Source organism: Micropterus dolomieu, linkage group LG01 (genome assembly GCF_021292245.1).
Source record: "Micropterus dolomieu isolate WLL.071019.BEF.003 ecotype Adirondacks linkage group LG01, ASM2129224v1, whole genome shotgun sequence".
Lineage (NCBI taxonomy): Eukaryota > Metazoa > Chordata > Actinopteri > Centrarchiformes > Centrarchidae > Micropterus > Micropterus dolomieu.
The window spans coordinates 1,274,520-1,301,897 of NC_060150.1; the positions used below are offsets into that span (position 1 = coordinate 1,274,520).

Sequence of the window (27,378 nt, forward strand, 5' to 3'; positions counted from 1 at the left end):
ACAAGTTACGTTATCACTCGTCACAACGGACTGGTCTCTCAGCGCGAGGTGCACTTGATTACTATCACGGTTAACGCCGGCAGTCAAAAGTCAAAAACTTTCTCTTGTGGCGCCCCCTGACATTTTCCACCCTAGGCAATTGGCTATGTCGCCTATGCCACAAGCCGGCCCTGGTCTGAAACACTGCTTCAAGTGTTGACCTGGTCTAGACAGACAAGTCACATAAGACCAATCCTGTCTTCCTTACATTGGCACCCTGTCAGGTTCAGGATTTAGTTTAAGGTGTTCATTTTCATATATAGAGCTGCTTCAATCGTATACCACCACCAGGCCACTGTATATTACTACAGATTAGCAAGTTAGCAAATAACATTGTACCTTCTAAATAGGCTAGATTGTCATTGTGAGCATACTGATGTTACCATTTAGCTAATACAGCCTCACAAAGCTGTTAGCATGGCAGTATACACTTTAACATGGAGATTACAGTGACATGGTGGTGTTAACTCCCCAAATTATTATTATAATTTCCTCCTGTAACTGACTAACACTGCAGGAACCTCAAATGATCTGCCATGAGCATTCTTTGGTGTGTTTGCAGGCTGTCAGGCTGTCTGATCACAGAGGAAGGCTGTGCTTCTCTGGCCTCAGCTCTGAGCTCCAACCCCTCCCATCTGAGAGAGCTGGACCTGAGCTACAATCATCTAGAAGACTCAGGGGTTACGATGCTCTCTGCAGGACTAGAGGGTCCACACTGGAGACTGGACAATCTCAGGTATGAAGAGGCCTGCTGCGACCACAGAAAACCTGATCAATCTGATAAAGGAGGTATTTTTTTTTTAATGGTGGATATAAGGCTTATTTGAACAAACACATGTAGGCCTTTCCTCAGAACAAAAAAACTGGAAAAGGAGGTCTCTAAGTAAAACATCTTTAAGAACAAGCATCGTAATTGCCTGTTGGTAATAATTAAATAATACATTTTGGACAGATCTCTCTGCATGTTAAGGGCGCAATATGTAAGAATGTATTTGAGAATATATAAGTTTAACTAATCACCTTGTTAACTCATCGTAAAACACTTTGTTCAAACTCAACAGAAACAAAAAAAACCTCACCAAAACCATTGTGGTTAGTCTTTTCCAACAATCACCCGCTCTGGTTTGGTGGTCTACTGCTTGTCACAATCGCCTATCCCCGCCTGAACCCGCCATGTCTTCATAGTCCCTGGGTCTGACCTGCTTTATTGGAGGCTGTGTTCAGTCCCAGTCTGTGTTCACTGGGAGGCTGCTAAACTTGGTTCATTTCCTGCTGGCCTGGCCTGAAAACCTCCTACTGGGGGTCCTAAGCTCCTGTACAAAGACAGAAAAGTTAGCTCCACTGCGACCTAAACTAGCTAACGGCAATTAGAAGCAGTTATGACCTGATGTGTGACATGCTTCCCCCTACTTTTTGAGTTTGAATTCGAGTCCAGAGGCAGTGTCCTGCAGTCTTCAGCATTCATGCACGCCAAGTCTTAGGCCAGATGTTGCTACTGGATGCAGCTTTTAACGAGGGTGTTACAAACAGCGTATGTGTCAATGTGGGTTATGCTGGACAATGGGGATTGAACCCAAATGCAGATGAAAATGTGGAATGCATTGATTATAGACGATGGATTAAAGAGTCAGATTAAGATTGGGTTCAAATTTCCTTGAGCCTTGCTTAGCATGTTATAGCGGAGGAACGGACTTGGACTGAAAGAGCGTATGTGCTGAAATTGTTGTTGAACTTGAGGGCCTGAGAGGAGAATGACCGATAAAAGGTGGCTTGATGCCTTGAAGCGATTCCAGCCAGTTAGGTATGCTGAGAGAAGCTTGGGCCGAGGCTGTTGAGGATGACTTCTTGTGAAGCGTAGAGAGGTTTCTCAGCTGTGGAGCTGGTTGAATGATATAGCTGAAAACGGTAAGACTGGAATGGGAAGAAGATACAATTCTGGGGATCAGTGTCTGAATTTGGATGAGAGACGAGACAAATCACTAATGGTGTTGTAGTGGCCAGGAATGTGAGCTGCTCTGAGGATGAACCAGTGTGTAGCCAAGATTCGTGTGAGTCTGGGAAAGAGCTACTGTAGGTGCTGACTATGGAACGAGATCGACCTTGTGGAATCTCTACAAAAGTGTCAAAGTGTCATTTCTTCAGTGTTGTCACATAAAAAGATATAATCAAATATTTACAAAAATGTGAGGGGTGTACTCACTTTTGTGAGATATCGTATGTGTATGAGAGGAATGTAATGTCCATGTTTGATGCTGAAAGAGGATGTGCTTGTCTGACCCCCCTCCTCCTTTCAGGGTGGAGCCTGCTGGAGTCCGATGGTTGAGACCAGGTCTGAGAAAGTGTAAGTGTGTTTTTCATTTCAAACAAAGCAGCACACATTCAACCATCTTCAGATTGTGACATCACTCAGTCAAAGCTCTGATGTCATTGTCAAAGTGTCAATCAATGAACGGATGATAGATCAATAACTGCAGCTGGATTGTGTCTCGTTCTCTCCATCAGATTCCTGTGATTTCACACTCGACATAAACACAGTACACAGAAATCTCAAACTGTCTGACAACAACAAGAAGGCGATATGTGTGGAGGAGGATCAGCCATATCCTGATCATCCAGACAGGTTTGAAGACTGGCCTCAGCTGCTGTGTAGAGATGGTCTGACTGGTCGCTGTTACTGGGAGGTCGAGTGGAGAGGAGAGGTTAATATATCAGTGACTTATAGAGGAATAAAAAGAAGAGGAGGCAGCAAAGACTGTATGTTTGGATGGAATGATCAGTCCTGGAGTCTGACCTGCTCTAACGTTAGGGGTTACTGTATCTGGCACAATAAGAGAGCAACATCCTTCTCTTCCTCCATCTCCTCCTCCTCCTCTATCTCTGAACGAGTAGCAGTGTATGTGGACTGTCCTGCTGGCTCTCTGTCCTTCTACAGAGTCTCCTCTGACACACTGATCCACCTCCACACCTTCAACACCACATTCACCGAACCTCTTTATCCTGGTTTTGGGCTCTGGTCCAGGTTGTCTGGTTCCTCGGTGTCTCTGTGTTCTGTGTAGGAGAGACTTACTAGGGAGTAAGTCTCTTACTCTTAGAGAACAAGTAAGTTGAGTCTCAACAGAATCACTGTTACGGAAATCTTATAGGTTGTAATAAATTCATCAATAAATTTTGAATTGATTCAAAGTTTCCTTTTCTGTTTTTTTTTCTATTGTAAACTTCTTCCACTTCCATGTCTGTCTCACTGACATGAGTAAGCTGGAAGTATAGTATATAAAGTATATGGTCAAAAGTTTGTGGACACCGTTGTCCATAAAGAAATGCTTTTCCCAGTTTGGTTTGGAAGATCTTGGCTGGCCTGCACAGAGCTCAGACCTTTGGCCCCATCTCTCGCCTTTCGGATAAAGTGGAAAACAAACTGTGAGTCAGACCTGATCACAGCATTGGTGTTGAACCTCACTGATGCTCGGATGTCCTGTTTCACCCTGAATCATTTTTTACAGTATTTCCTGGTTTTACTATATAATAATGCACTCTGGTCTTCAAATTTATAAGTGTATTCCCTTCGCAGTTTTGTTCAATTAGTTCTTGTATTTTAACAGTCCGTTTTCTATAGTAATTATTTACTTTATTAATCCCAGCCTTCTATTTTAACAGTTCATCCTTTGTATTAATTCTACTTGTATTTTAACAGTATATCCTCTGTAGTCATTTTTACAATGCACTGTTTGTTCTTCTACTTTAACAGCTCATTTTAAATAGTTTTACAGTGTATATCCTGGTCTTGTATTTAACAGTACATCCTCTATAGTAATTTTTTACAGTTTACGTCCTGGGCTTGTATTTGACAGGACATCCTCTGTTACCATTTTTTACAGTGTGTGTCCCGCTCTTGTATTTTAACACTACATTATCTGAAGTCATTTTTTACAGTGTATGTCCTGGCATAGCAATTCTTTCATCATGTTTTCAGGTGTAATTCCTCACTGTGACCACCTGAGGGCAAAAAACCTAATCATTTCAAGATCAATAGGTGCGTTTGACTTCATGTGGCGCTGCACAGAGATGACTGTATGTGATGCCTGCTGGACTTAACGTAAGGCATGCATGTTAGAAATTGTGTCCGCAAGACGGCTTCTTTGCAAATGTTGCAAGATCAGTCATTGTTCAAAGCTTACAGTAAGCTCCCGCAGGTAGATTAGACAGAATGGACGTGGTTGTAACATATTTGGCATTTCTGTCTGTATCTCGGAGCTCTTTTAAGTGAGTCAGTTCAAAATGTGATTGAAACTAGTTAAATGTGTCTGTTATTAAATGGTGTAACTATTATCTCTGCAGCGCAGAGTAAAATGTCACAGTTCATCTTGGTTTGGTCTGGACTTTTGGACTTTAATCCTTTTTCTTTTGGACTTTAATCCTAACTAAAATTACAGGTGTGAAACCATTGTCTGAAAATAGGTAGTCAAATTGAACCATAGGTTAATTTGTTTCTAGTGTGAAAGCATTTCACTATTTACAGGAAGGAGGAAATGCAGCTCAGTGTTTCTAGCACTTTAATAATCCCTGTGTTCACATATAGAGCGTGCTCATCAGCCTGAGGAACATTAGTGCTAAAATACAGTGAATGTGGAATAATGTCAGTGTGAACATCATGGTTTTTTGGCAGTGCTGCAGTTACTGACAGTGACCACTGGAGGGCAGTGATCATGCTAGTTTCTCTGGGAGTCCACTTCCATCCAGATAAATGTTTGTGTTGTGTTGGTAACAGCACTCATCAATACAATTCTAATAACAAGATTGATTCTTCATTTAATCCCTTTACTTGAAATCTGCTCTCAGGCTGCTGCTGGCTTTCTCTTGACGCTGGAAGAGATGACGTTTCTTTTCCACAAGTTCCATCCAGAGAACATTTATTAGGAGGTTTTAAAGCAGATTGATTGGTTAATTGCTGTCAGTATTTATATTTAAATTACACTGAACTCTTATTTTAATAGAATCTTGAAGACACATTCATGCTTTTTAATAATGTACAAAGTCAAGTGTTGCTCTGAAATCTCATGAGAGGCAAGTTGTAGCAGGAAGTCTCATGGTATCACGTATGAATTCAGTTTTTTATGTTGTCACTTGAAGTAATCTATATGTTTTCTTTCTAAAGAGTCTTGTTTGGTCTTCAGGCATCTCTGGATCTTACTTGGCACTGTGCCAGATAATGCGTTCAGGTGTCTCCAGAAAAGCTGAGTGGTTCTCACTGTCCAGTCTGATGTGACTCTTGTGCTCGTCTCAGTGTCAGTCTTAGTGTTGAGGGCTCAGATGTTTCCAGCCACACATCTTCCCCCCACCGCTCTGACTGTCCTTATTTCTGAACGCTGTGCATCTGAAAAAGTATGTTGTATTACAACTACAAACTGTGAGCTGTGGTCAGCTGCATGCTGAAGTTTTAATGTGGTGCTGTTTCTGTTTATTCCTTTGTCTTCATACATTTGAAGAAATAACATGAAAATGTAGTTCATGGAAACATCTCCTTGTTGTTGAAGAGAAAATAAATCTGCTGGCTCCGTCAGCCTGTAATGTTTGAAGAGATTAATACTTACAGTGCATTCCCTTGGAACCAAATGTGCACCAACAAATAAAGTGTGGGAACAGTTACCATCAGGGCCCGGCAGACCTTCACCACATGTTCTGGTTCTTTGTATTGAAAACTGTGAGATTGCCAAGCCATATGTGATCAATCCCTGAGGCAGCTGCTCCTCCCAGATACAGATCAGATCTGATCCTTCAGCTTTACTGCTGAGACATCTGATGTTGCCTCACACTCGCTAGATTCAGGACATTTCTATTTTCTGATGTTAGAAAAGAAAAAGTGTGATTTGTGAGGAACAGCTGCTGACTTTGATCACATCTGCCCTGAAACATGTAGAAATGCTCTCACTTCAGTTAAAGTACACATGAAGAGATAAACGTTCCTCTCTGAGAGCACTGATATTCTGTAGATGGAACCAGTGATGCTCTGGGTGGCTGCAGACTGGCTGTTGTCCATCCATCCCTCAGATACCCTCAGATTGTCCCACCTGTCCCACTCACCTGGCTCCTTTATCCACCTGCTCAGCTGTTTCTCATTCCCCAATTGCCCCCCACAGTATTTAACCTGATCCTGATCCTGGACCTGGACCTTTACTTGTCTGCCTGCACTCTTTTCCTACCCCATTTCTGTTAACCTCTTGGCTTCTCGGTTGCTTCTGTTTGGACTTGCTACCCTCTCCAGTAAGCTTGTGTATCCTAATTTTACCAAAAAGTCCCTGAACTGAGACCTGGTCTACCAGGTGGACATGTGTGATATCCATGACAGGTTCTCTGTGATGACTTGATTGCCTGGAACCTGAAACTGTTCACCTGCTCCACCTCAGCTCCACTGATGGAGACAGTGTGACGTCAGCTGCTGGTCCTGCTGACGCTGAGCAGCAGGCTGTTCTCTGACCACGCTGCAACATGGTACAACTCCTCCCAGGTACGTGAGTCTGGACTTGGTCTACTTCGTATTGAGAAAGGCCTCACTGTGGTGCATGCTAGGAACATTCCCTATTTGCCTAACAATGTAAACACACAACACTGCAGTTTATTATTGTCTGATATGTGGTTTAATATGTGTATGAATACAAAATGTCAGACTGCAGTAAAATCAGTGATTTTAGCCTGTTTAGAAAACATGTACATTTGATAGAAGGATTTTTTCACTTTTGTTTGATAATAACTTTTTTTACATGACCATACCTTACTGTTTCCATAGTAACAACTCTCAGTTAAAGAGATTTCTGCTCAAAACTCAGTAAAGATGCTTTCTAGAACCCAAAGTACCTACAAACCAACATGTCATTTTAGCTTTATATGCTGCCATCAAACAGCATCTTTATCACAACTTTTTAACAGATATGATTAATGAATAACACTCTCAAATCAAAGTTCAGTTTCACTACTCTGAGTGTTGTGGCGCAGATACTTTTCTCCGTCTGAACCTCCAGCTGAAGGTAATGTAAGAAGTTTAAAATCTTTTCCTCGTTAAAATGAACTGTTGTTATCTTAGTTATACCAGAAACAGCAGAAATCATTTCTCCCAGCTCACAACTCTGAGTTTCACTGTAAACCTGGGACGAAGGAGTCGAAACAGTCCTTAAGAGGTGGAGTAAGAGCAGAAGTAAAGTTGGTTGATCTTCAAGAGTTGATGTGAGGCACTTAATTTTTTTACTTTTAAATATAACATGTAACTCCATCTCTAAATGAGTTTGAAACTAGAATTGCTTCTTTATGTCAGTTTGAACTTAAATCTGATCAATAATCCAATCAAAGAGATTTCTTTTCAATTAGTTTCTTAATATTTTCTGGATGAACTTTATTAAGACATCAGTATTTTTACTTTGGTGAAGGATCTATCTGCTTTTGTAATTCAGCGCTGAAAAGTAACATTTAGTACTGTACGTATGTTTACTTGAGTATTTCTGGTACTCAGAGGAAGAAACTTCACTTTTTACCTCACTGCATTACATTACTTTTCACATAAAACTTTTAAATAAAAATGAAATGGTGAAATATGATTCACTATTAAACATTAGTGGATAACTACTTTAAAGCATACAAAACAGTTCAAACAAACAGCATAAGATTTACATAACAGAATAAGTGAAAGTAAAATTCCCAGATGCAGTTCAATGTACAGAACAGAGCTGTGGTCTGTTGGAATATTTTATGAACAACAATCATCATTCTGGCAAAAATTTTAGTTTAGCTTCTGTCACACTCAATCCGTTGGTGCGTTTGACTTCATGCAGCACTATTGTGGTGGTTTTAGGAGGGAGCCAACAGGGGCCAGTGCCCCTGTAACACAGACCTTGGACCCTGTTCCATTGTAGAAATGTTGTACCTGTACCTGCTTCCAGGTACTTTTTTTCATATCACCTCACCCCCGTCGAGGATCCAAGCGAGCTGAGGCGATACTAAAATGTGACGTGAAAACATAACAGACTGCTGATTGATCAGAGAGAGTCGGCACTATTCACAGCATCATCAATGTGTGCGGCAGACAGAGGCCAGCAACAGAAAGTTTTATATTTTCAAGTTTTCGTATGGAATTTCATCTAAATCCACTTCTGAGAAGTTTGTAAACTATTACAGCTATGTAGTTGATATCTCAGACAGACTGACTGTTCCTGTAACATCAACTGTGACAGAGCTGCGGTATTGTCACTAATACTAGTATTGCAGTAATGTGAAGTATATCTCTGAATGAGAATGGGTTTGTATTAGCCTGGGCTTGACACTGCCCAGCAGGACACTGATGCTTTCGGGTATAAGCAAGTTAATGTTTTTTGCACGTGCCATGCATTGACCAGGTAAGCTTCTCATAGGCTACTGCAGCAATAGACACACATACAGGTGACGGCATGTGGCCTTAATGTCACAATACACAACAGAAACAGCTTGACGTTACAGTTAGCCACATTAGCTGCAGAATATGCTAATGCCAAATTCAACAGGCAAGTGTTCAAAAAAACTGAAAAGCTACATAGAAATGGCAAAACTTACAGGTTCCAAGTTTGAATTCTGTATAGATCCATTCTTGAGCTGTTCGGTTGCTAGATTTCATTTGGTTGTTAAGTTACAGCCTAGTGTTGTGTGATGGTAGATACACAACTGATCCACGAGAACCTGAAGTGGGCTTCCAACTGCAGAGGAAGTGAAGTCTTCTCTCACCTTGATGAGAGGACTGACAGATTTTCATTGTGTCCCTTGGGATGCTGCTTGTAAATGCAATGCAATAGACTGGGGGCGCTATTTCACTCATTGCATTCGAATAAAGTCCACTATAGAGCAGAGTCCATCTATGAAAATGCAATGTCAAATGCTGTTCTCATTTTCATTGTCACATAGTTAGGAAATGGCATTTTAATTTTAATTTTGACTTAATGAGCCATGAGCACATGGACATGTAAATGCAATTGACTGGGGGCGCTGTTTCACTCATTGCATTTGAATATAGTCCACTATAGAGCAGAATAAGTCTTTGAAAATGAAATGTCAAATGCTGTTTCCATTTTCATTTTAATATGGTCCTAGAATGCTCACACAAGTGTGTGAAAATGATTGCATTTTCATTTAAATCTTTACCTAAATAACTTGAAATATGTGGAAAATGATAATGTTATTGTGGGATTACATTTTCAAGTTTGCATGATAATTTTAATTTAGTCCCCTATATGCTTCCATACACTTTGAGAGGTCAGTTAACAGGAGAGAGAAAAGCCCTGAAGTCTCCTGTCAGTATAACTGAAGGCTGGCTAGCTAGCTAGCATTAGCAGCTAGCCACTGTTGTTTACTGTCCAGTGAGGAAGTGAAAGTTTGTTATTGTTCAGTATCGTTAGGCGTCAACGATACAACAACCATACGAGGTATAAAAGGCCAACAGGACAGCAGGTCAGATATTAAGTGTTAATGTGTGCTGAGTCTGTGAGGCTGAAGGTCAGAGAAGGAGACGTGACCTCTCACCTCCTGAACATGAGGAGTTATGAAACTGAAGTGGAATATCAGGACCTGGTCTCTGCATAAAGTCCAGTTTACTGAGTGATGAAACTAATCTGACCTGCAGCAGGAGGGGCAGGAGTCCTTCAGCTACACTTAGTTTCCTTGTTGACTCGTGGATTTTTTTAGTTTTCTTTCAGTTCTCTCATTTGCAAAACCTGTTTTGCAGAACTTCCTGTGAGTCAACCCTTCCTCAGCTTCAGCCCAACAACACTTCATACACATCTTGTATATGAAGCAACTCCTGCAGCAGCAGACAGTTGTGGTTTTGTCTTTGAACAAGTGGTTTTGAGTGAGTTTGCTGTGAAGACGTCTTTCATGTTATTAACGTTTATTAACTTGTGTCTCCACAGGTTGGGAGGAGAGTTTCTGCTGTGGCTGTTGTTGCTGTACAGAGTGAACACAGGTGAGTTTTTCTTAATGTTAATAAATGTTTTTAGGTTTGATTGAACCAGAAAAGCTTCAATTGACTGAAAATGTTTGTGGTTTTTTTTTTTTATGAGACAGGCAGCAGCAACACAAACCAGAAAATATGTCAACAACATAATCTCCCATCAGGGTCCATTCAGTAGCTGCTCCGGAGTTTTTGATCACTTGATCTTCATCAGCAGACAGAAGTTATGCAGCTCGAGATCTTTACACAATAGACAGTTTCACACTAAACAGCTACTAAATAGAGCTGCAGCCTTTAATTAAAAAGTCATTTTTGTTCCCTTCAGTTCTGGTTTTCTCACCTCTGCTGCAGACACGCCGGCCGGCCCCGTCTCTTCCTGTCTGTGTCGAGTTTCTCCATCAGCAGCAGGCTGTTTTATAAAGTTAATGAAAGAAGTCAGTTTTCAGCTGCAGAGCTGCAGCATGAGGAGGAGGTTTGTTCATGAGGAAGCCTCTGAAAACCAAAACCAACAAGTGAGTCTGCAGTACGGCTGCTCAGTATGTCGTTTCAGCGTCGTCGTCACAGCGTGAACATGCGCAGTAGTCACATTGCAGGACGTGCAACATTAAGCAAGTGAAATTAACACAACCAACTCAGCTTTTTTGCTGCTTGATACAAAAGGAAAGTTCACACAGTTCTCATTTTCCATGACTGATCTACAAGAGAAGTCTGATGGAACATCATTTACTCTGATTTGAGGGTTCTTGGAGACTCAGAGTTTGTTTGTTAGTGACCAGCAGGCTCTGCATGCGCAGTGAACCACCAATCACAGTACTGTTATTGATCAGATTATCAAACAACCAAAGCTCTGTTAGTCCACAACAAGTTGAAAATAAGTGAGGAACAGGAGGAAACCACTGAAACTGTGGATTTAGTTGCAAAAAGTAAAGCAGCTTTTGTAAAGCTCTCAAAGTGCAACAGGCTAGAAAAAAAAACAAAAATCAGCAGTTCTTTAGAAAACAAAACATCTAAAGGGGACCAAAATCTTTGCTAAAAATGTGTGAATAAAACAGTGCTGAAGAGGGTGAGGTTACACTGTTTTTCTTCTTCATTGAATCTTGAATTCATCTCTTTATTTTTAGCCAAATCTAAAGTACATAAAACAACAGAATAACAGAACAGGACACTTGTTGCTAAACAAAGAGGTAAAATGCAACTAAGGCTTTTAAGAAGAAAATCATTAAAATCTTTACATATTTTAACTGTTTAATTGCTTTACCAGTCATTGGGCCAAATAAAGTTTAAATATGGTGATTTCTATCTTAAAATGTGGTAATTGTGGTTTCTTCTTTGACCATTTCCACTTTTGAATGTAATATTTTCCATATAAAATAAAGAGGTTCAAAATGAATCTTTTACAATCAGTTTCAATCTTGTCTTAAAAAAAGTCTCTTTTCTGAACCAGTCAGCGTCTTAAAGTCCATCCATCCATCGTCAACCGCTTATCCTGCTGGAGCCAATCCCAGCTGACATCGGGCGAAAGGCGGGGTCCACCCTGGACAGGTCGCCACACAGAGACAAACAACCAGTCACACTCACACCTAAGGACAATTTTAGAGACACCAATAAACCTATCCTGCACGTCTCTGGACGGTGGGAGGAACCCACGCGGACACGGGGAGAACATGCAAACTCCACACAGAAAGGCCGGCACAGGTCGCTGAGATCAGCTGGTTCACAGGATAATTGAAATGTATAATTATGAAGGAAACTTCTCTAGTTTTGTTGGTTTCACAATGTTGCCTGTTGATATTTCAAACCAGCTTCCATCTGATTGCAGGAGCTGTAGACTCTTTATTGCAAACAGGGCAACACATTTTACATGGGTTTACATAGATGGGAATAAATAACATTACACAGATATGAATAATAAGAACTAAAACTAGTTTTCGCAGCTTCTTTGCTGTTGGATTTAGAAATTAAAGTGACATAATACACAATATTATTATTGGGAGGATGCTGAGAGAAACAGATGTTTCCAACTGATTCAGCTGGATTGGAGAGGGACGTGGAAGTAGGTGGAGGTCAGTATTTCTAAAAAGCATTACTGCACCTGACTGAAGGCGTCAAATACTTCAGCAGATTCTTTCTCTGTTGATAAAAACTCTCTAAGAGAGCAGTCGCCCCTCTCTACTGAACAGCTGGGTCACCAGCAGATTCTCATTTTGTAAGCTTTAAAAAAAAGAACAGTAATTTGTTATTCCAAATAAAACACCTGTGTGGTGAGAAATTGTGTTTTTATATTTCAGAGAGTTGAATGTGGAGAGTTTAACAGGGAGTTTGTCAAAATTGTAATTACAGTTCAAAATAAAGCTCAGAGCAATAAAACGAGAGGAAATATAAAAAGAAATAAATTCCAGATGGCACAATTTGATTAAATGAAGTATCGGTAAATTAGAGAAGGTCACGACAGATAAATTCAGTATAATGAGCTTTACAGCCTTTACGCTGGCGTGTGACGTGTGACGTCGGGCCTGCTGCGTAGGTGACGTAAGAGGAGATGGTGGAGGTCGAGCTCACTTCAGGGCCTGAAACAGTTTAATACACATGTGTACAAGTTTCTGCCTGTAGCGGACCTCTGAACAACATGAGCGCTTTGACGAGGTCAGTTAACAGGAGAGAGAAAAGGCCGGAAGTCTCCTGTCACTACAACTGAAGGCTAACTAGCGAGCTAGCATTAGCAGCTAGCCAGCTTTGTTTACTGTCCAGTGAGGAAGTGAAACTTCGTCATTGTTCAGTATCGTTAGGCGACTTTAAGGAGCCGAATGAGGCCTAAGCGGCTTAAATATGTAACTCCGAGGCCCAAAAGAGACTTTGGGATTTATATATTTTAAATAGTTGCTGATTTAAGTTGTTTAAACTTCCTGTAAAGAACAAACCTGCTAATTAGCATGTTTAGGTTAGTTAATTAGCTAGTTAGGGTTAATTAACGGAAGTGTACCAAGCTCAGGAATAAATATATAACTTCTAAATCCCACAGAGTCACATTGTGATTAATATTCTGTTTAACTTTAACATCAACAACCATACGAGGTATAAAAGGCCAACAGGACAGCAGGTCAGATATTAAGTGTTAAGTTAATGTGTGCTGAGTCTGTGAGGCTGAAGGTCAGAGAAGGAGACGTGACCTCTCACCTCCTGAACATGAGGAGTTATGAAACAGTGAAGTGGAACATCAGGACCTGGTCTCTGCATAAAGTCCAGTTTACTGAGTGATGAAACTAATCTGACCTGCAGCAGGAGGGGCAGGAGTCCTTCAGCTACACTTAGTTTCCTTGTTGACTCGTGGATTTTTTTTAGTTTTCATTTGCTAAACCTGTTTTGCAGAACTTCCTGTGAGTCAACCCTTCCTCAGCTTCAGCCCAACAACACTTCATACACATCTTGTATATGAAGCAACTCCTGCAGCAGCAGACAGTTGTGGTTTTGACTTTGAACAACTGGTTTTGAGTGAGTTTGCTGTGAAGACGTCTTTCAATTTATTAACGTTTATTAACTTGTGTCTCCACAGGTTGGGAGGAGAGTTTCTGCTGTGGCTGTTGTTGCTGTACAGAGTGAACACAGGTGAGTTTTTCTAAATGTTAATAAATGTTTTTAGGTTTGATTGAACCAGAAAAGCTTCATTTGACTGAAAATGTTTGTGTTTTTTTTTATGAGACAGGCAGCAGCAACACAAACCAGAAAATATGTCAACATCATAATCTCCCATCAGGGTCCATTCAGTAGCTGCTCCAGCTTTTGATCACTTGATCTTCATCAGCAGACAGAAGTTATGCAGCTCGAGATCTTTACACAATAGACAGTTTCACACTAAACAGCTACTAAATAGAGCTGCAGCCTTTAATTAAAAAGTCATTTTTGTTCCCTTCAGTTCTTCTCACCTCTGCTGCAGACACGCCGGCCGGCCCCGTCTCTTCCTGTCTGTGTCGAGTTTCTTCATCAGCAGCAGGCTGTTTTATAAAGTTAATGAAAGAAGTCAGTTTTCAGCTGCAGAGCTGCAGCATGAGGAGGAGGTTTGTTCATGAGGAAGCCTCTGAAAACCAAAACCAACAAGTTAGTCTGCAGAACGGCTGCTCAGTATGTCGTTTCAGCGTCGTCGTCACAGCGTGAACATGCGCAGTAGTCACATTGCAGGACGTGCAACATTAAGCAAGTGAAATTAACACAACCAACTCAACTTTTTTGCTGCTTGATACAAAAGGAAAGTTCACACAGTTCTCATTTTCCATGACTGATCTACAAGAGAAGTCTGATGGAACATCATTTACTCTGATTTGAGGGTTCTTGGAGACTCAGAGTTTGTTTGTTAGTGACCAGCAGGCTCTGCATGCGCAGTGAACCACCAATCACAGTACTGTTATTGATCAGATTATCAAACAACCAAAGCTCTGTTAGTCCACAACAAGTTGAAAATCGAACTCAGAAAAGTCTTCAGACTAAAAAGAAATATTTCAGCTGTTTTTTTCTAAGCATTTTTCCTACAAAATCACCCCAGTATTTCTAAAGAAAACAAAAATATTGCAATGTCAGTTTTTTCCAGTGCAGCCCTACTCTGCTGTGGTGCGTTCACTGCTGCTCTACCTTGTAAAATATTGTCCTTGTAAAATATCCTGTGTCTGCGTCTTATAACTTAATAAATAACATCTCTCTCTCTGTTTCTCTGCAAAATGCTACAATGGGTCGCCAGATTTACTTGGGCAGCCGTTAATATAGCAGGGCAGTGAGCCTGTGTCTGGGAAACACTGATGAGTGATGTGTGACTGGGTGAGCTGGGTCATAAAAATTAATATTATGGATTTCTAGGTGGGTGAATAGAGTGAAGCGTCTCCCCATTTACATATATTGTATATTTCTATGTACATGCAGCAACCATGCAGTCCAAAACAAATTTCCTTTCGAGGACAATAAAGTATACTACTACTACACACAAAGCATAGCAGCTTAACTTAATATTGAAGTCTCCTGATGTGCCCACAGGATCGGTCAGGATCTGATGTGAATTCTTGTTCTGTGTTCTTCTCCACATCCGAAAGGTCTCTCACACAGTCCAGGTTCATACAGCGAAACTGAAGTAAAGCAGCCGTCCTGATAAATCCTGAGCTCCATCAGAGCGTCTGAACATGGATTATAGAAGCTGAAAGTGTTACAACCGGCTCGTGGGAAAAAGGGAAGCAACATGAATCAGAATGTTTTTGGTAAAAAAAAGTTATTTATTTGCAGGGTTTACAAAAAGAACGGAAAAAGGGCTGTTGGATGCTGCTTAACTCAAAGAAACAAATATTTTTTTTTTTTTTTTTTTTTTAAAAACCTGTCCTGCCCAGCAGCCTGGTATAGAGTATAATGACCTGGATACCATATTGTCCCAGACAGATTTTACTTTAACAAGAGAGTATTAAAATACTCCTTTGTCTGTTTTATTATTTATTTAATTATGTATTGATTTGTCACCGGGCCGGACAGGGGGGCGGACACGGGGGCAGACACGGGGATGGGGGGGCACAAACAGACAGCACAGAGAAAGGACAACACCTGCAAGAGAAGGGGGATGGAGGGTGGGGACAACAGGGAAAAGCTGTGGGAAACACCAATTGCAGAAAGCAACGAAACCTGCAAGAGAACAGAGAGGGGGCTTGGGGAGGAGAAAAACAACAACAAACAAACACAAACAAAAAAAACAATAAAAATAATAATAATAGTAAAAGACAACCAGCCGAACAGCAGCAATAAACAGCTGACATATTAATGACAAAGAAAGAAATATAACTTAATAAGGTCTCTCCAAAATGAGAGATAGCCACTTGCTACTTCAAAATCAAACTAAACAAAACTCTCTCTGAGCCGTCATCAGTTACCAAAATACTAAATGAGCAGCACCCACTAAACCTAGTGTGTCTAACATAAAATGAAACTACAGGTGTCAAGTTGGTGTCAGTTAACCCCAATTAGATGCTTGCCCATTTTCCTTACTACAAATCACAGAGTAAGGTAACACAGGGACACTAGGATCTTAAATCACTGAACTAAAGCTACTACAGACGTTAACACATTTACCACAATACAAACAAGGTGAGTTGACCAAGAGCAAAATCACCACTGTCAAGTTCAACAGGGAGGCAGCTTTTTAAAGTGGGGATGATCTAGAAAGTGCTAGATGATTGGAGGAGGTTGCTAGATGCCGCGCCAATCAGATCACCGTCCGGAACCAGGAAGTAAGCACGTCTCGAGCCAGCCAATCCTCGGAAAGGGATTGCACATCCTGCTTAACATGACACACAGCTGTACAACACAGATAACGGCGGTGGTTTAATTCTGTTTCCTCTGTCTGTCCTGGCAAGTTTATTACTGCAATTTTAGTGTTATTTTTTACGCTGATGATGAACCGTTTTCCCCGGATTAGGATGAGAGCTGAAATGATCTCCTGTTTACAAGCAACAGAAAGCCTGGCAGAGAGTTACTGGATTTTTCTCTAGTGCATGATGCTGTAATCTGTGACAGTTATTGCTTTTCGACCTTGAGATGTTTTTCAACATGTCATAATGTTGACAGACATGTTTCTGGATAGTAAAGATCTGATCTGTAGCCATTATGTGTTGGTTCTGACAAAGCTTCATGAGGAGCTGCTGTCTCACAGTCCAGTTTCACCTCCGCTTATAAAGCTGTTTGATAAACCGGAACATGGAGCAGCTGATTCCCAGTCAAGAGGACTGTCTGTCTTGGCGAGGAGACATGAAATAAGGCAACAACATGGCTGATTTGACGTGAAGCCTACAGAGAGAGAAAAAACGTGTTTGTCATGTTGTTCAGTCAGCCTGATGTTTGTCTTTTAAATACCAGAATCCTTTTCTGTTGTCTCTCAGTGACCTGCCAGGGTAAAATCGAAGGATTCATCGGCGACACTGTCCTGCTGCCCTGCATCTACAGGGAGGTCCACCTTCTACCAGACCCTGTCACCGTCTTCTGGAGGGACCAAAACGACTTGAGCGTACTGGACATTATGAAAAATGTACCAGACAACTCAACCCAGAACCAGAAATTCAAAGGTCGAGTGTCCAGTTTCCCGGAGTTCTACAAGAAAGGGAACTTCTCCATCATCATGAAGAACGTCCAGCAGTCGGACAGCGGCCCGTATGAGTGCCACATCCCAAAGGTGGACTTCCAGCTGCATATCTCCCTCAGCGTCTCAGGTTTGTAGACTCCTCAGTGCTTTCAGAGGTTTGTAACAGTGCCAGGACAGACCAGCAGGTGGCAGCAGACACTGACACTGAACACAAACAAAGGTGTTTCTCCCTGATGTGCACATCAAAGAGTTCTGCTGAGTTTGAAAGAAGAACTTTGAATAACATAACAATCTAATCTGAATCTATGGGGCACAAATTTCACCTCCATTTAGCAGCTGTTCTGGAGCTTTCAGTCGCATCACACAGTCTTCTTCCGCTGACTTTCAGGCTCATTTTTTAAACAACAACAACAACAACAACATGGATGAGAAGTCCTGGAAGAGCTCAGAAATCTGCAGGTCCATCAGCTGAACTTGTTAAATATTCTCTTGTGTTTCACAGTTTAGCTAATGAAATTAAATATAATGATAACCTTACTGTTGGCTGCATCATGTCACACTCTGTTTCCTCAGTGTTCCTCAGTGTCTCTGCTGTAATGCTGCCACCTGCTGGTCCTGACCTCTCACTGGCTTTGAACAGGTGTTTAGTCTGTAGTTTGTTCCCACTAGAAGCTCTTTAGTCTTGAGGACACGGTTCTCAGGTGAGTCATCAGCCCAATCTTTCACATGTAGGGCTGTATGATTTTCACAAAACGAAAAACACGGACGAAATTGCAAAATTTTAAAATAAAAATAGAATCAACTGTAAAATGTTGAATATCGGGGAATCTTTCAAAATGTGTATGCAGTTTATAAAAGTCTGGGTTTCCCCCAGCAATAGAAGGGCCTTTTCACAGCACTTAAACCAAATGACCAGAAAAACAAAATCTGCAATGTGCAATAACATTGTTCAATTTTGACTTAAAATAAATAAACAAACATAGAATAATATTAGCTGGCTGGTTGTCTTTAAGTTCACTATAGGAGTAGAACTGAATAAGTTAAATATAACTAAATGTTGTTTCTATTACTGCAACATTAAAGTATAAAAGCAAAGTGCAGGGTTTGTTCTCTCTCTCTCACGCTACAGCACAAGCGTACACAACAGACCCCGCTCTGCATTAGTGACGATGGCGGAGAGAAGGTTTGACTTCAACAGAGTCGATGCTGACAAAGCTCGTTTCAACTAGTGCAACAAGACTTGTGCAAGGGAGAAAACACAAGCAATCTGTCCAAACATTTATCCAAAGTGCATTGTGCACTTTTTTCGACTGCCTGTAGTTCATCTCTCGTAATGATTACGGCTCAAGGAGCTGAACCAGACTGAAAGATTAAAAGCTCTTCTCAGGTTGATATTTAATTCTTTATTCTAATATTTTGAGGAATGGATGTTTGATTTCCATGAGAGATAAGCTGTAATCTTCAAGACTAAAACAAAAAAAAGGCCTGAAATATTTCACTTTATGGGTAATGAGTGTGTGTAATTTTATGAGATGCCACTGTATGTTTTCACTCTTTCAGCATCACAATACAAATTCTCACGAAGTTGCAGTGAAGATTCAGGATCATTGTTTGTGTTCATGTTGCAGATAAACGTGTTGAAGCAGCGACTCCTCCTCCTGGACCATCAGATGGCGCTGCGGTAACACCGAACATGGTTCTGCTGTTACTTCCTCTGTCTTTGTTGTTAAGTTCTTTTCACTAGGAAGGTGTTAGAGCTTAAACGCAGCTTACACTAAAGCTAAAGTTCTGGCAGCTTTGAGGAAAGAAACTGAAGAAGAGTTCAATTCTAAAAGGAAAAACTAGCTTTAATTTCATAACTGAAACACACTTAAAGTCTCAGCGCTGCTTTAGAAAGTTCCAACATTTAATGTTCAACTGTTGACAGTGTGAGCTTATATTATACAGTTTACAGTTAATAATCTTATAATGTTACCTAATAACGTTGTTAATGTTACTACTACTGTTGACTGCTGCCCCCTCTGGGACGGTGTTAATAACCAGCTGACTCTCCTCACTGCAGCCATTAGTAACCTCCTCCTCTTTTCATTTCAGTCGCTGCACTCTCACTGTTCTGTTACCACAGTTTACTGTCGCCTTCCTGCTGTGAACGACGACTTCTAATTATATTTTTATTTAGAGTTAAAGCCTCTTAAAACCCGTCAGAAACAAAAGACAGATTTAATGAAACCACAAGACGTCAGATCCTTCAGAAAGCCAAACATCATGATACCTTGTGTGGAGTAAAAGTAAAGAGAATATATCTGGTTGTGGTAAAAAAAAGTCTGATCAGTTTATTAGGAACCCCGAGCTAAAGCGGATGCAGTCTAAACAACAACTCTGCAGTCAATCGACTGTAGGATCCTTTTGGAGTTTGTAGGACTTTATACTGCATCACTTTGAGCTTCATGTACCTGAACTAAACTGATCGTACACCGATCAGCCTCCTGACTTAATAACTGACCGTCACAGATTCACGTGTTCCTGCTCTGTCATCAGGTATTTTGACTTCCTGAAGGATCATTCGGTGGTGTTACAAAACATGCAGCTGTTTGCACTTCTCTTATCGTCCAATGAGAGTTCGATGTGGAGGAACGCTGCGTTTCTGTGCAGTCGTGCAGCTTAAACTCTCTGCAGTCAGCAAAATCATTTCCATTGGCTGTTTTGTCAAAATTGATTTATTATTTTCCCTGTTGTTTACAAACATCGGAGCTCCTGAACGCAGCTGAATGAAGCTCTGCTGTCAGGCGTTCACTTCAGCACCTGAATGCACCACCAGGACACCATTTTAACAGTTTATTTATATATTTATTATTATTATAATTTGATTCTAAAACAAACTGAAACCAACTGAAGGTAAAAGACGTTTGGTGGCTGTCAAAGCACCTGGTCTGATCTGAAATGTTTGAAAAACAAAAGAAGCAAATGAGTGAAATTATATTAAAGAACAGGAATTGACATTAATTTAAAGCTGCAGGTATTTGGGCAGTTTATGTAGATGCTGATTGGCCGGATAGCTGCTGACATCACACTGTTCCTGTGGCGATGGTTCATTTCAGAGCAGAACTCCTGTTACTGGTTAATTATTATTTTCCACACAAGTGAAGTTTCTAATGAAGAACGAAGCTACTTGGTTTGGATGCTGACGTGGAAACGTTATTTGAATAACGAGCTGTTTGGATGATATTTATATTTTTTTACGTTTATTTATAAATCTGCAAAAAACAAACCAAAGAAAAACATTTTGAAGTGAAAACATGTCAGATTAGTTTGAAAACTTAAAATAAGCTTTGATGATAAAAATGTAGGAAAAATATTTATCTCAGTCAATTAACAGGAAGGATTTTTATTTATATTACAATATTGTAGAAAAAGTAAAATATCTAACTTCGCATCAGTAGCAGCTTTTTTCTGTTAAGTCATGAGACTATATTTCTTCAGTGTAGTATTTGTGTTGGATTAATAAATTGCTTATTAATGTAATAACAATGTATTTTTAGCTTTGCTATTTTTGCTGAAACATGTTGAAACATGAAACTGCAGCAGTTACATATTTAAAACTACACATTTCATCTTGGTCCAAATCATTTCTGTCTAATTTTGCTGTAAAACAAGAAGTTAATTTATTTCCTGTCTCGTAGTGGATTGTGTCTGTTTATAACCACATTTCTGAGCTGAGGCTAACGTTACATGTGCTATATAAAGCTAATCAGAGGCGTCAGTCATGCTGCTGTGTGCGCTTTAGAGCCCTGTTGCATTGTGGGAAATGTAGGATCTGGTTTTTGTGGAGTTTAGTGATAAGCAGCCTCATAGTATGTTATTGTTATTTAATGTTGCTGATTTTGCTCAGTGCTGTTTGAGTGTATCACCAGAAGACAAAGAAGAAGTTTCCCACATTTAGTTACAGCTGCAGGATATTTGTCAGGTTGATATCTCGACTGAAGATGTAAAGATGAAGGATGTCAAATGTCTTTCTGTGATTGGACGGTCCAAAACATTTCTGTTGTAGACTGATGTGTGTAAACAGCCTCGTGTTGCAGCTGCAGACTGAAGTTTGTTTTATTCTGAAATTAAAGGTCAAGTTTAAGAAAAGTTTTTCTGCAGTAACAAGTTTGTTCCACAAGCTGGAGCCACTTCATCCCATCATGGAGCTGGTGAGCTGCTCTGATGTTCAATTACTCAAACTTTATTAGTCTGTACTGAGAAGGGAAGATACTACTACTGTTAGTACTACTACTACTGTAACTGCTACTTCTACTAACACGTCTACTACTTTAACTATAGTACTACTACTTTCTGTACTACTGTTATTTGCACTACTACTGCTGTTGTACATACTGCTGCTTGTACTGTTGTTGTTACTTGTGTTGTGTGTACTACTACTTTCACTAAACCTAGTACTGCAATGCCTATTTAACCTCAACTAATACTATTAAAGGTAACTTCTCTACTGCTGCCAGTACTAGCACTTTTTCTGCTGCTCTTACAGTTACTGCTACTAGTAGTACTCACGCTGCTATTAGTATAATTACTGTGAAGCTGTAACTTACTGTTACTTCTGATATTATTGTTACTGGAACTGTAGTAACTAGTACTGCTATACCTCGTACTGTCACTAGTACTACTTTCACTGAACTATTAACTCATGCTATTTTTATTGGCAGTACTACTATAACTTGTACTTATGCTATAGAAGTTACAGCCTACTACTACTGCTGTACTCCAGTTGTTACTGCAGTACTTCTACTAAAATATACTGTAGTTCTTTGTACAGGCAGTACAATTACTTTTACTCCTGAACTACTACGTAGGTTTCTTGTACTTTAACTGCTACTGTACTACAGCTGCCACTACTGTACTTCTGGTACTACCACTAAAATAAATGCTACTTCTACTAAGAAACTTACTTTTACTCCCTTTCTTACTAATACAGCTATAATACTCATTACCGGTACTAAAACTCCAATACTCTTATTCCTACTGCTCCAATTACTGCAATTCTGTTTTTACTTCATTTCTATTTTTTTTTAATGATACTACTGTTTCTGTTAGTCCTAGTACCGCTGCTATTACTTCAACTACTTCTAGTACTGTTACTTTTAGTACTTTTATTGGTACTAGCTAATCCTACCATCATTATTGCTACAACTGCTATGAGTACTAGTCGAACTGTCACTAGTATTACGTCTTTAAAATCTCCTCTTTGAAGCTGCTTTCTTACTTTGACAAGTATTTAAAAAGTAAAGTACTCTTAAGTGAGGCTGTGGTGCAGTGAAGGCAGCAGAATACTGGAGCCTTTCCAGGTTAATTTAAAATATCTACCTCCAAGAACGTGTCCTGGAAATCTGTACCATGAACCCAAACATGGCCGCAGCTTCCTGATGCAGGGGGTAAGCTGCTGGTGAACAAGTTTCACTTCCGGCTGTTGAGCGTCTGATGAAACTTGTGGTTGACATCATCGGGTCTAACATACAAAACAATCACCTTGTGAAATAGGAAGTCAGAGCGCTCTGCTCGCCGTGGAGGAAGACGCAGTGTCGGATCAGAGCAGCTCCGGCTTTCAGACTCGTTGGTGATCATGGATCTGCTTTGGATGATCCTCCCGGTGTTTCTGCTGTGCGCCGAGGCCGAGAACCTGACTGAGGTCAAAGGGCAGCTGGGGCACAACGTCACCTTAAACTGCTCTTGGAACGCTTCAGATGTTTACTGGTACATGGAGATGCACAGCCAGGTCAGAGTGCCCGTCGCCCGCTCTTTCGGTAGGGATGCCGAAAATAGCCATTACTGCTTTGAAAACACTTTGAAAACTAAATATCAAGCCTTGGAAAACAGACTTGTGATAACAAACATCACATCAGAGGACCGCAGACTTTACATCTGTGGCGTGAAGGTACAAGGCAATATATCTTTTAAAGACGCCTTCCGCCTGGTCTCAGGTAAGAACCACAGCTTTTAACAAGAGCTTCTGTTTTACTTACATTGTTGTAAAAAGTAGTAGTAGTCTGTATTTTCTAATTTTGTTAATTATAGAATTAATAGAACTTTTGGATGGATGGATGTTGTTGGATGTAAGACTGCTCCACAGGGGTTGGATAACAAGATAGTATCTTAAAGTTTGTGAGCTCAGTAAGGCCTCAGGATGCTTCCAGTAAAGTGCGTTTTGTAGCTTCGAACAGCATCTGAATCTTTGTAACTTGTTCTGAAAGAGAAAATCTATCAATCTTGTTCAGCGCTGCATGAATTCAGTTCAAAGGGTTTATTGGCAAAAACAACGTATTCAAAGCATCAGTTGTCGGTCAGTGTAATCTTTATTGCGAACGGTGGCAGTGCTGAATTATATTTTAGTCTGATAGGGATCTCGCATCCTCAAACATGAGGTGCAAAACAGACAATCGAAACATCTCGCCCACTTTAAGGGTTCAGTCTGTTTCGAGCCAACTAGTTAACTCAAAATGTTACCCGACTACATCTTAAGGCAAGATGAGACAAGTAATGTAAAATCCTTTAGAAGTGTATCATCTAACAGCATCTGTGACTCCCACACACATTTCCAACATTGAAAAAGAGGCGCCTACACCAGACAGCTGTTTCGCTCAACTTTAACAGGTCGGTAGGCCCACTTTAATGGTTCAGCAGCTTCAAAAGAACTAGCTCCAACAAATATCTTAAAACGATAGCGATGAGAGCTGAAACTGCTTTTTTCTTCTTACATATAATTTTCAAAATGATGATAGTGTCACGTGGCGCTTGCAAATTGCACATAACTGTGAGAGTCCGGGCTCTCTCACGCCCCGACATTGGTTGTAAACAAAAGTGTCCATATTTTATGCAGTAAGGAAAATATTTCATGTTGGAAATAGCAGCTTGCAAATTTCATCAAACAGGCCCGAATGAACCAGCCATCATAGCCTCGTCCGGGCTGCCTGGCAGCTTAGCATAAAGAGAGGAATCCTGGGCAAACAGCTGACCTGGTTCTGTCCAATGGTAACAAAATCCACCTGCCGCGACCTCTTAAGATCACTGATTAACATGTTATGTTTGAGCCACCAAAGTGTGAAAACAACAAGTTGGGGCTTTATGGAGGGTTATGTGTCTGACTGTTTACTAACTGTTCAGAGTGACTTCCTTCTTGACACCATGAGATGTTTTATTTAACCAACTGCAACATGGTCCAGCACACATAAGCTATAACACTGCAACGTGTTGTTCTGATTTTAATCAGCAAGTTTTAGAGGCGCTTCTAGGTGGCAGCACGAGGCCAGCTGTTTACCCCTGTTTCCAGTCTTTATGCTAAGCTAAGCTAATCAGCTGCAGGTTGTAGCTGAATACAGTATCTCACAAAAGTGATTACACCCCCTGAATTTGTGTAAATATTTGATTATATCTTTTCATGTCTAAACCGCTGGCAACATAAGTCACACATTAATGTGTGATGTGTTATTTTGAGGGGGCAGCAGATTTACACTGTTGCACAAGCTGCACACTCACTACTTTACTCTGGAGCAAGGTGTCATTTCGTCAGTGTTGTCACATGAAAAGATAAAGTTGCAGAAGTTGTTTTCATTCACTGCCAGACAACCTGAGGAGCACTTTGTTTGAAGCAGACCTTTACTCAGAATGCGTTGCCTAATTTTAACATCCACCTTGGTAAATATGAGTGAGTTTGATGACACATCAGTTTCTCCGTTCATCTTGTTCACTTCTCTTTTAGCAGACGTTCCTACTGTCACTGTGTCCAACAACAACAGTGAAGCAAACAACCACCAGCAGCCGGCCAGCAGGACAATGTGGCAGAATGAGTCTGTCGTGTACAGCTCGCTCGCCCTGAATGTGCTCCTCGTCTCTCTGGTGATAGGTGAGTCTGTTTTTAACCCAAGGAACACTTTGTGGTCACTATGCTCTTAAATACCAAGAGCTTCCGCATCTGTACTTAGGCTGGTATTTGTGCGGCTGGTACAGAAGCAAACTGCTGTAGGAAGTAATAATCCTCAACGTTTTCAAAAGCATAAATGGAAACTATTGTCTAATTACTGGATCGTGTTTCACCACAGTAAATCAAACAATCAGTTCATTAATAAATCTTCCTCAACCATTCTGTGTAATCTTATCTTTGTTAATTTAATAGATAGTGTTAATTGGATTATTAGTACTGTCAGAATCACATTGCTGTTGAGCTTAAAACAAGTCTTGCGTGTACAGAAGTGCGCTGCAGTCACCAAAGACAGAATCTGAAGTTGTTAGCATTTAGCTAAAACTGCCCTTCATGTCTGACTTGACCAGGTGGTTAACTCATTGTGTTTCTGTTGCTTTTTGCAAACCAAAGATGAAGTTTCACACTTTGGGAGTTGAGTTGTTTGTTCCGAAGTGTAGCTGTCGGAGACGAGCGTTTGACCAATTAAATTTAGTTTTACCTAGACGCTGGCGGAGAATCAGAGCTGACTGTAAAATCTCTTTTAAACATTGATCGTCTGAAGCTCAGGGTGAAGGCCTATCAGTCACACTCACCTGACGCTCTGTCGGCAGGTTTGGTTTGTACATCTCTGCGTTGGCAGAAGAGAAACTGCAACTGCCAGGTGAACGAGCCTTCGCCCTTCACCCCAGAGACCCTGGAGACCCCCCAGGTACACAGCCTGCCGCTATTTATACTGTGACATGACTCTGCTCTCTGTGACTGCTACTGCTACCATTACTACCTCAGTCACTATCAGTACTACTGCTAACATTACTACCTCAGTCACTATCAGTACTACTGCTAACATTACTACCTCAGTCACTATCAGTACTACTGCTAACACTACTACCTCAGTCACTATCAGTACTACTGCTACCATTACTACTAATGCTAACGACTCTATTCATGTATCTACTGCCATCACTGTCTGTAGTCCACCTTGTCTTTGTCTTCATTGCTGCTGACAGTACTATCAGGTATAGTTCTACTCCTGTGCTGTACTTTGTGCTCTTCTCAGTACTCCTGCTGTGTATTTCAGTACGAGGAGATCCAGCTGCCCACCTACAGAGACCCCCTGCCCGTCAGTCCTCCTCTCGAGTGTATTTACGCCAAAGCTCAGCTGCCTCTATCCACGCTGCCTCGACAGTGACACCTGGGATCCTGGACTGATGGTTCTTAAACACCTGGACGGTACCTGGACACTGGTCCGCTCACCTATAGCATTTGTATTTATCATTTAGACAGTTGGACAGACGCTTGAGAAGTGAGAGGACGTGTTCTCCGCTACCTCAGACCAACGTTTAGACAAACCGGTCTTGGTATTTGCGGTTGTGGACTCGATGTTTCCCTCTCATAAAGCGAGCCTGGGTTGTCCACAACTAGATTAAGGTGGTTCAAGGTTCAGTTTGGTTGACCTGATAATAATCTGACTGTATTGTTTTTGTAATTTCTGAAAAGCTCTTATTTATGTGTTTGTGTCATTTATTTTCTTTGTAATTCATGAAAACTTTGCTCAGTAGTTTGTTTGTTTGCTGCCGACGGATTCTTGAATATATGAACATCTCTAACAGTTATTACAGTAAGAAATTGCACAAAGTTTGAAAATGTGTTAAAAATCATTTGTAGCAGCTAAAGGAACAACTGAGGACAATAAACACTGCATTCATGTTTCTTGTGTTCAGCTGGTGCTGAAACGGACTCGGATATGAGACGTCTTGTGATAATAAACATACTAAACTTCAGCATTACATCAAATTGTAATTCAATTTTTTTGTGTTTTCTTTCCTCCTAAATACAAAGATGTGGATATAAAGTCAGAAATCAGAATTTCAGTTTTTTCATAACTTTGGGTCTGTCTCTCTGCTGTCAAAGTCTGTTTTTAGCACGACCACCATCTTTCTTTTAACCTCATCTCGCCCCCTTCATGTATTTGCATGTATTTCCGTTATAATGTACCAAACCATTGGTTTCTCTCAGAGACGATTAACGGAAGTTTGACGAAGCCCTGACAGTTGTTTAAGAGTGTTTGAACCACCTGGATGAAAAATATTCTGTCCGCTGAATTAAAATAAAGGTTTTTGACTTGTTTCCGAGGTTACGCCTCTGTTTCAGACTCGAACTAAAGACGTCAACCTGTCAGCCACCTGGAGAGGAATCAGAGGCAGCCAGGAGACAAAGATTTAAGACTTTTAATACAGTTCAAGACTTTAATCGTTCTCAGGGTTATTTTTTAAGAAACTCAGTGCAAAGATGCTTTTAGACGTGCACAAACCTGCATTATAAAACAGGAAGTGA

General features: G+C 40.6%; 3 protein-coding genes across 5 annotated transcripts; all 3 read left to right on the forward strand.

Annotated features, from left to right (window-relative positions):
- Positions 1–409: 409 nt before the first annotated feature.
- Positions 410–3,165, forward strand: LOC123972190 (stonustoxin subunit beta-like). Its single transcript, XM_046051494.1, has 3 exons — positions 410–775; positions 2,334–2,380; positions 2,542–3,165. Exons 1-3 carry the CDS (start codon positions 576–578, stop codon positions 3,093–3,095), a joined length of 801 nt encoding a protein of 266 aa, XP_045907450.1. The 5' UTR covers positions 410–575; the 3' UTR covers positions 3,096–3,165.
- Positions 3,166–4,101: 936 nt separating this feature from the next.
- Positions 4,102–21,224, forward strand: LOC123970893. Its single transcript, XM_046049273.1, has 6 exons — positions 4,102–4,107; positions 6,470–6,541; positions 9,957–10,009; positions 13,548–13,600; positions 16,894–17,220; positions 18,722–21,224. The coding sequence occupies exons 1-6, from the start codon at positions 4,102–4,104 to the stop codon at positions 18,835–18,837; spliced, it is 627 nt and encodes a 208-aa protein (XP_045905229.1). The 3' UTR covers positions 18,838–21,224.
- A 1,045-nt stretch (positions 21,225–22,269) lies between these two features.
- Positions 22,270–27,171, forward strand: LOC123972210. 3 transcript variants are annotated; one of them, XM_046051532.1, is made up of 4 exons: positions 22,270–23,068; positions 24,844–24,987; positions 25,656–25,753; positions 26,123–27,171. In XM_046051532.1, the coding sequence occupies exons 1-4, from the start codon at positions 22,711–22,713 to the stop codon at positions 26,231–26,233; spliced, it is 711 nt and encodes a 236-aa protein (XP_045907488.1). In that variant the 5' UTR covers positions 22,270–22,710; the 3' UTR covers positions 26,234–27,171. The 3 variants fall into 3 exon arrangements, with proteins under 3 accessions (XP_045907488.1, XP_045907497.1, XP_045907506.1); XM_046051541.1 differs by having other exon boundaries at positions 22,271–23,068; positions 24,847–24,987; XM_046051550.1 differs by having other exon boundaries at positions 22,271–22,891; positions 24,847–24,987.
- Positions 27,172–27,378: the final 207 nt, after the last annotated feature.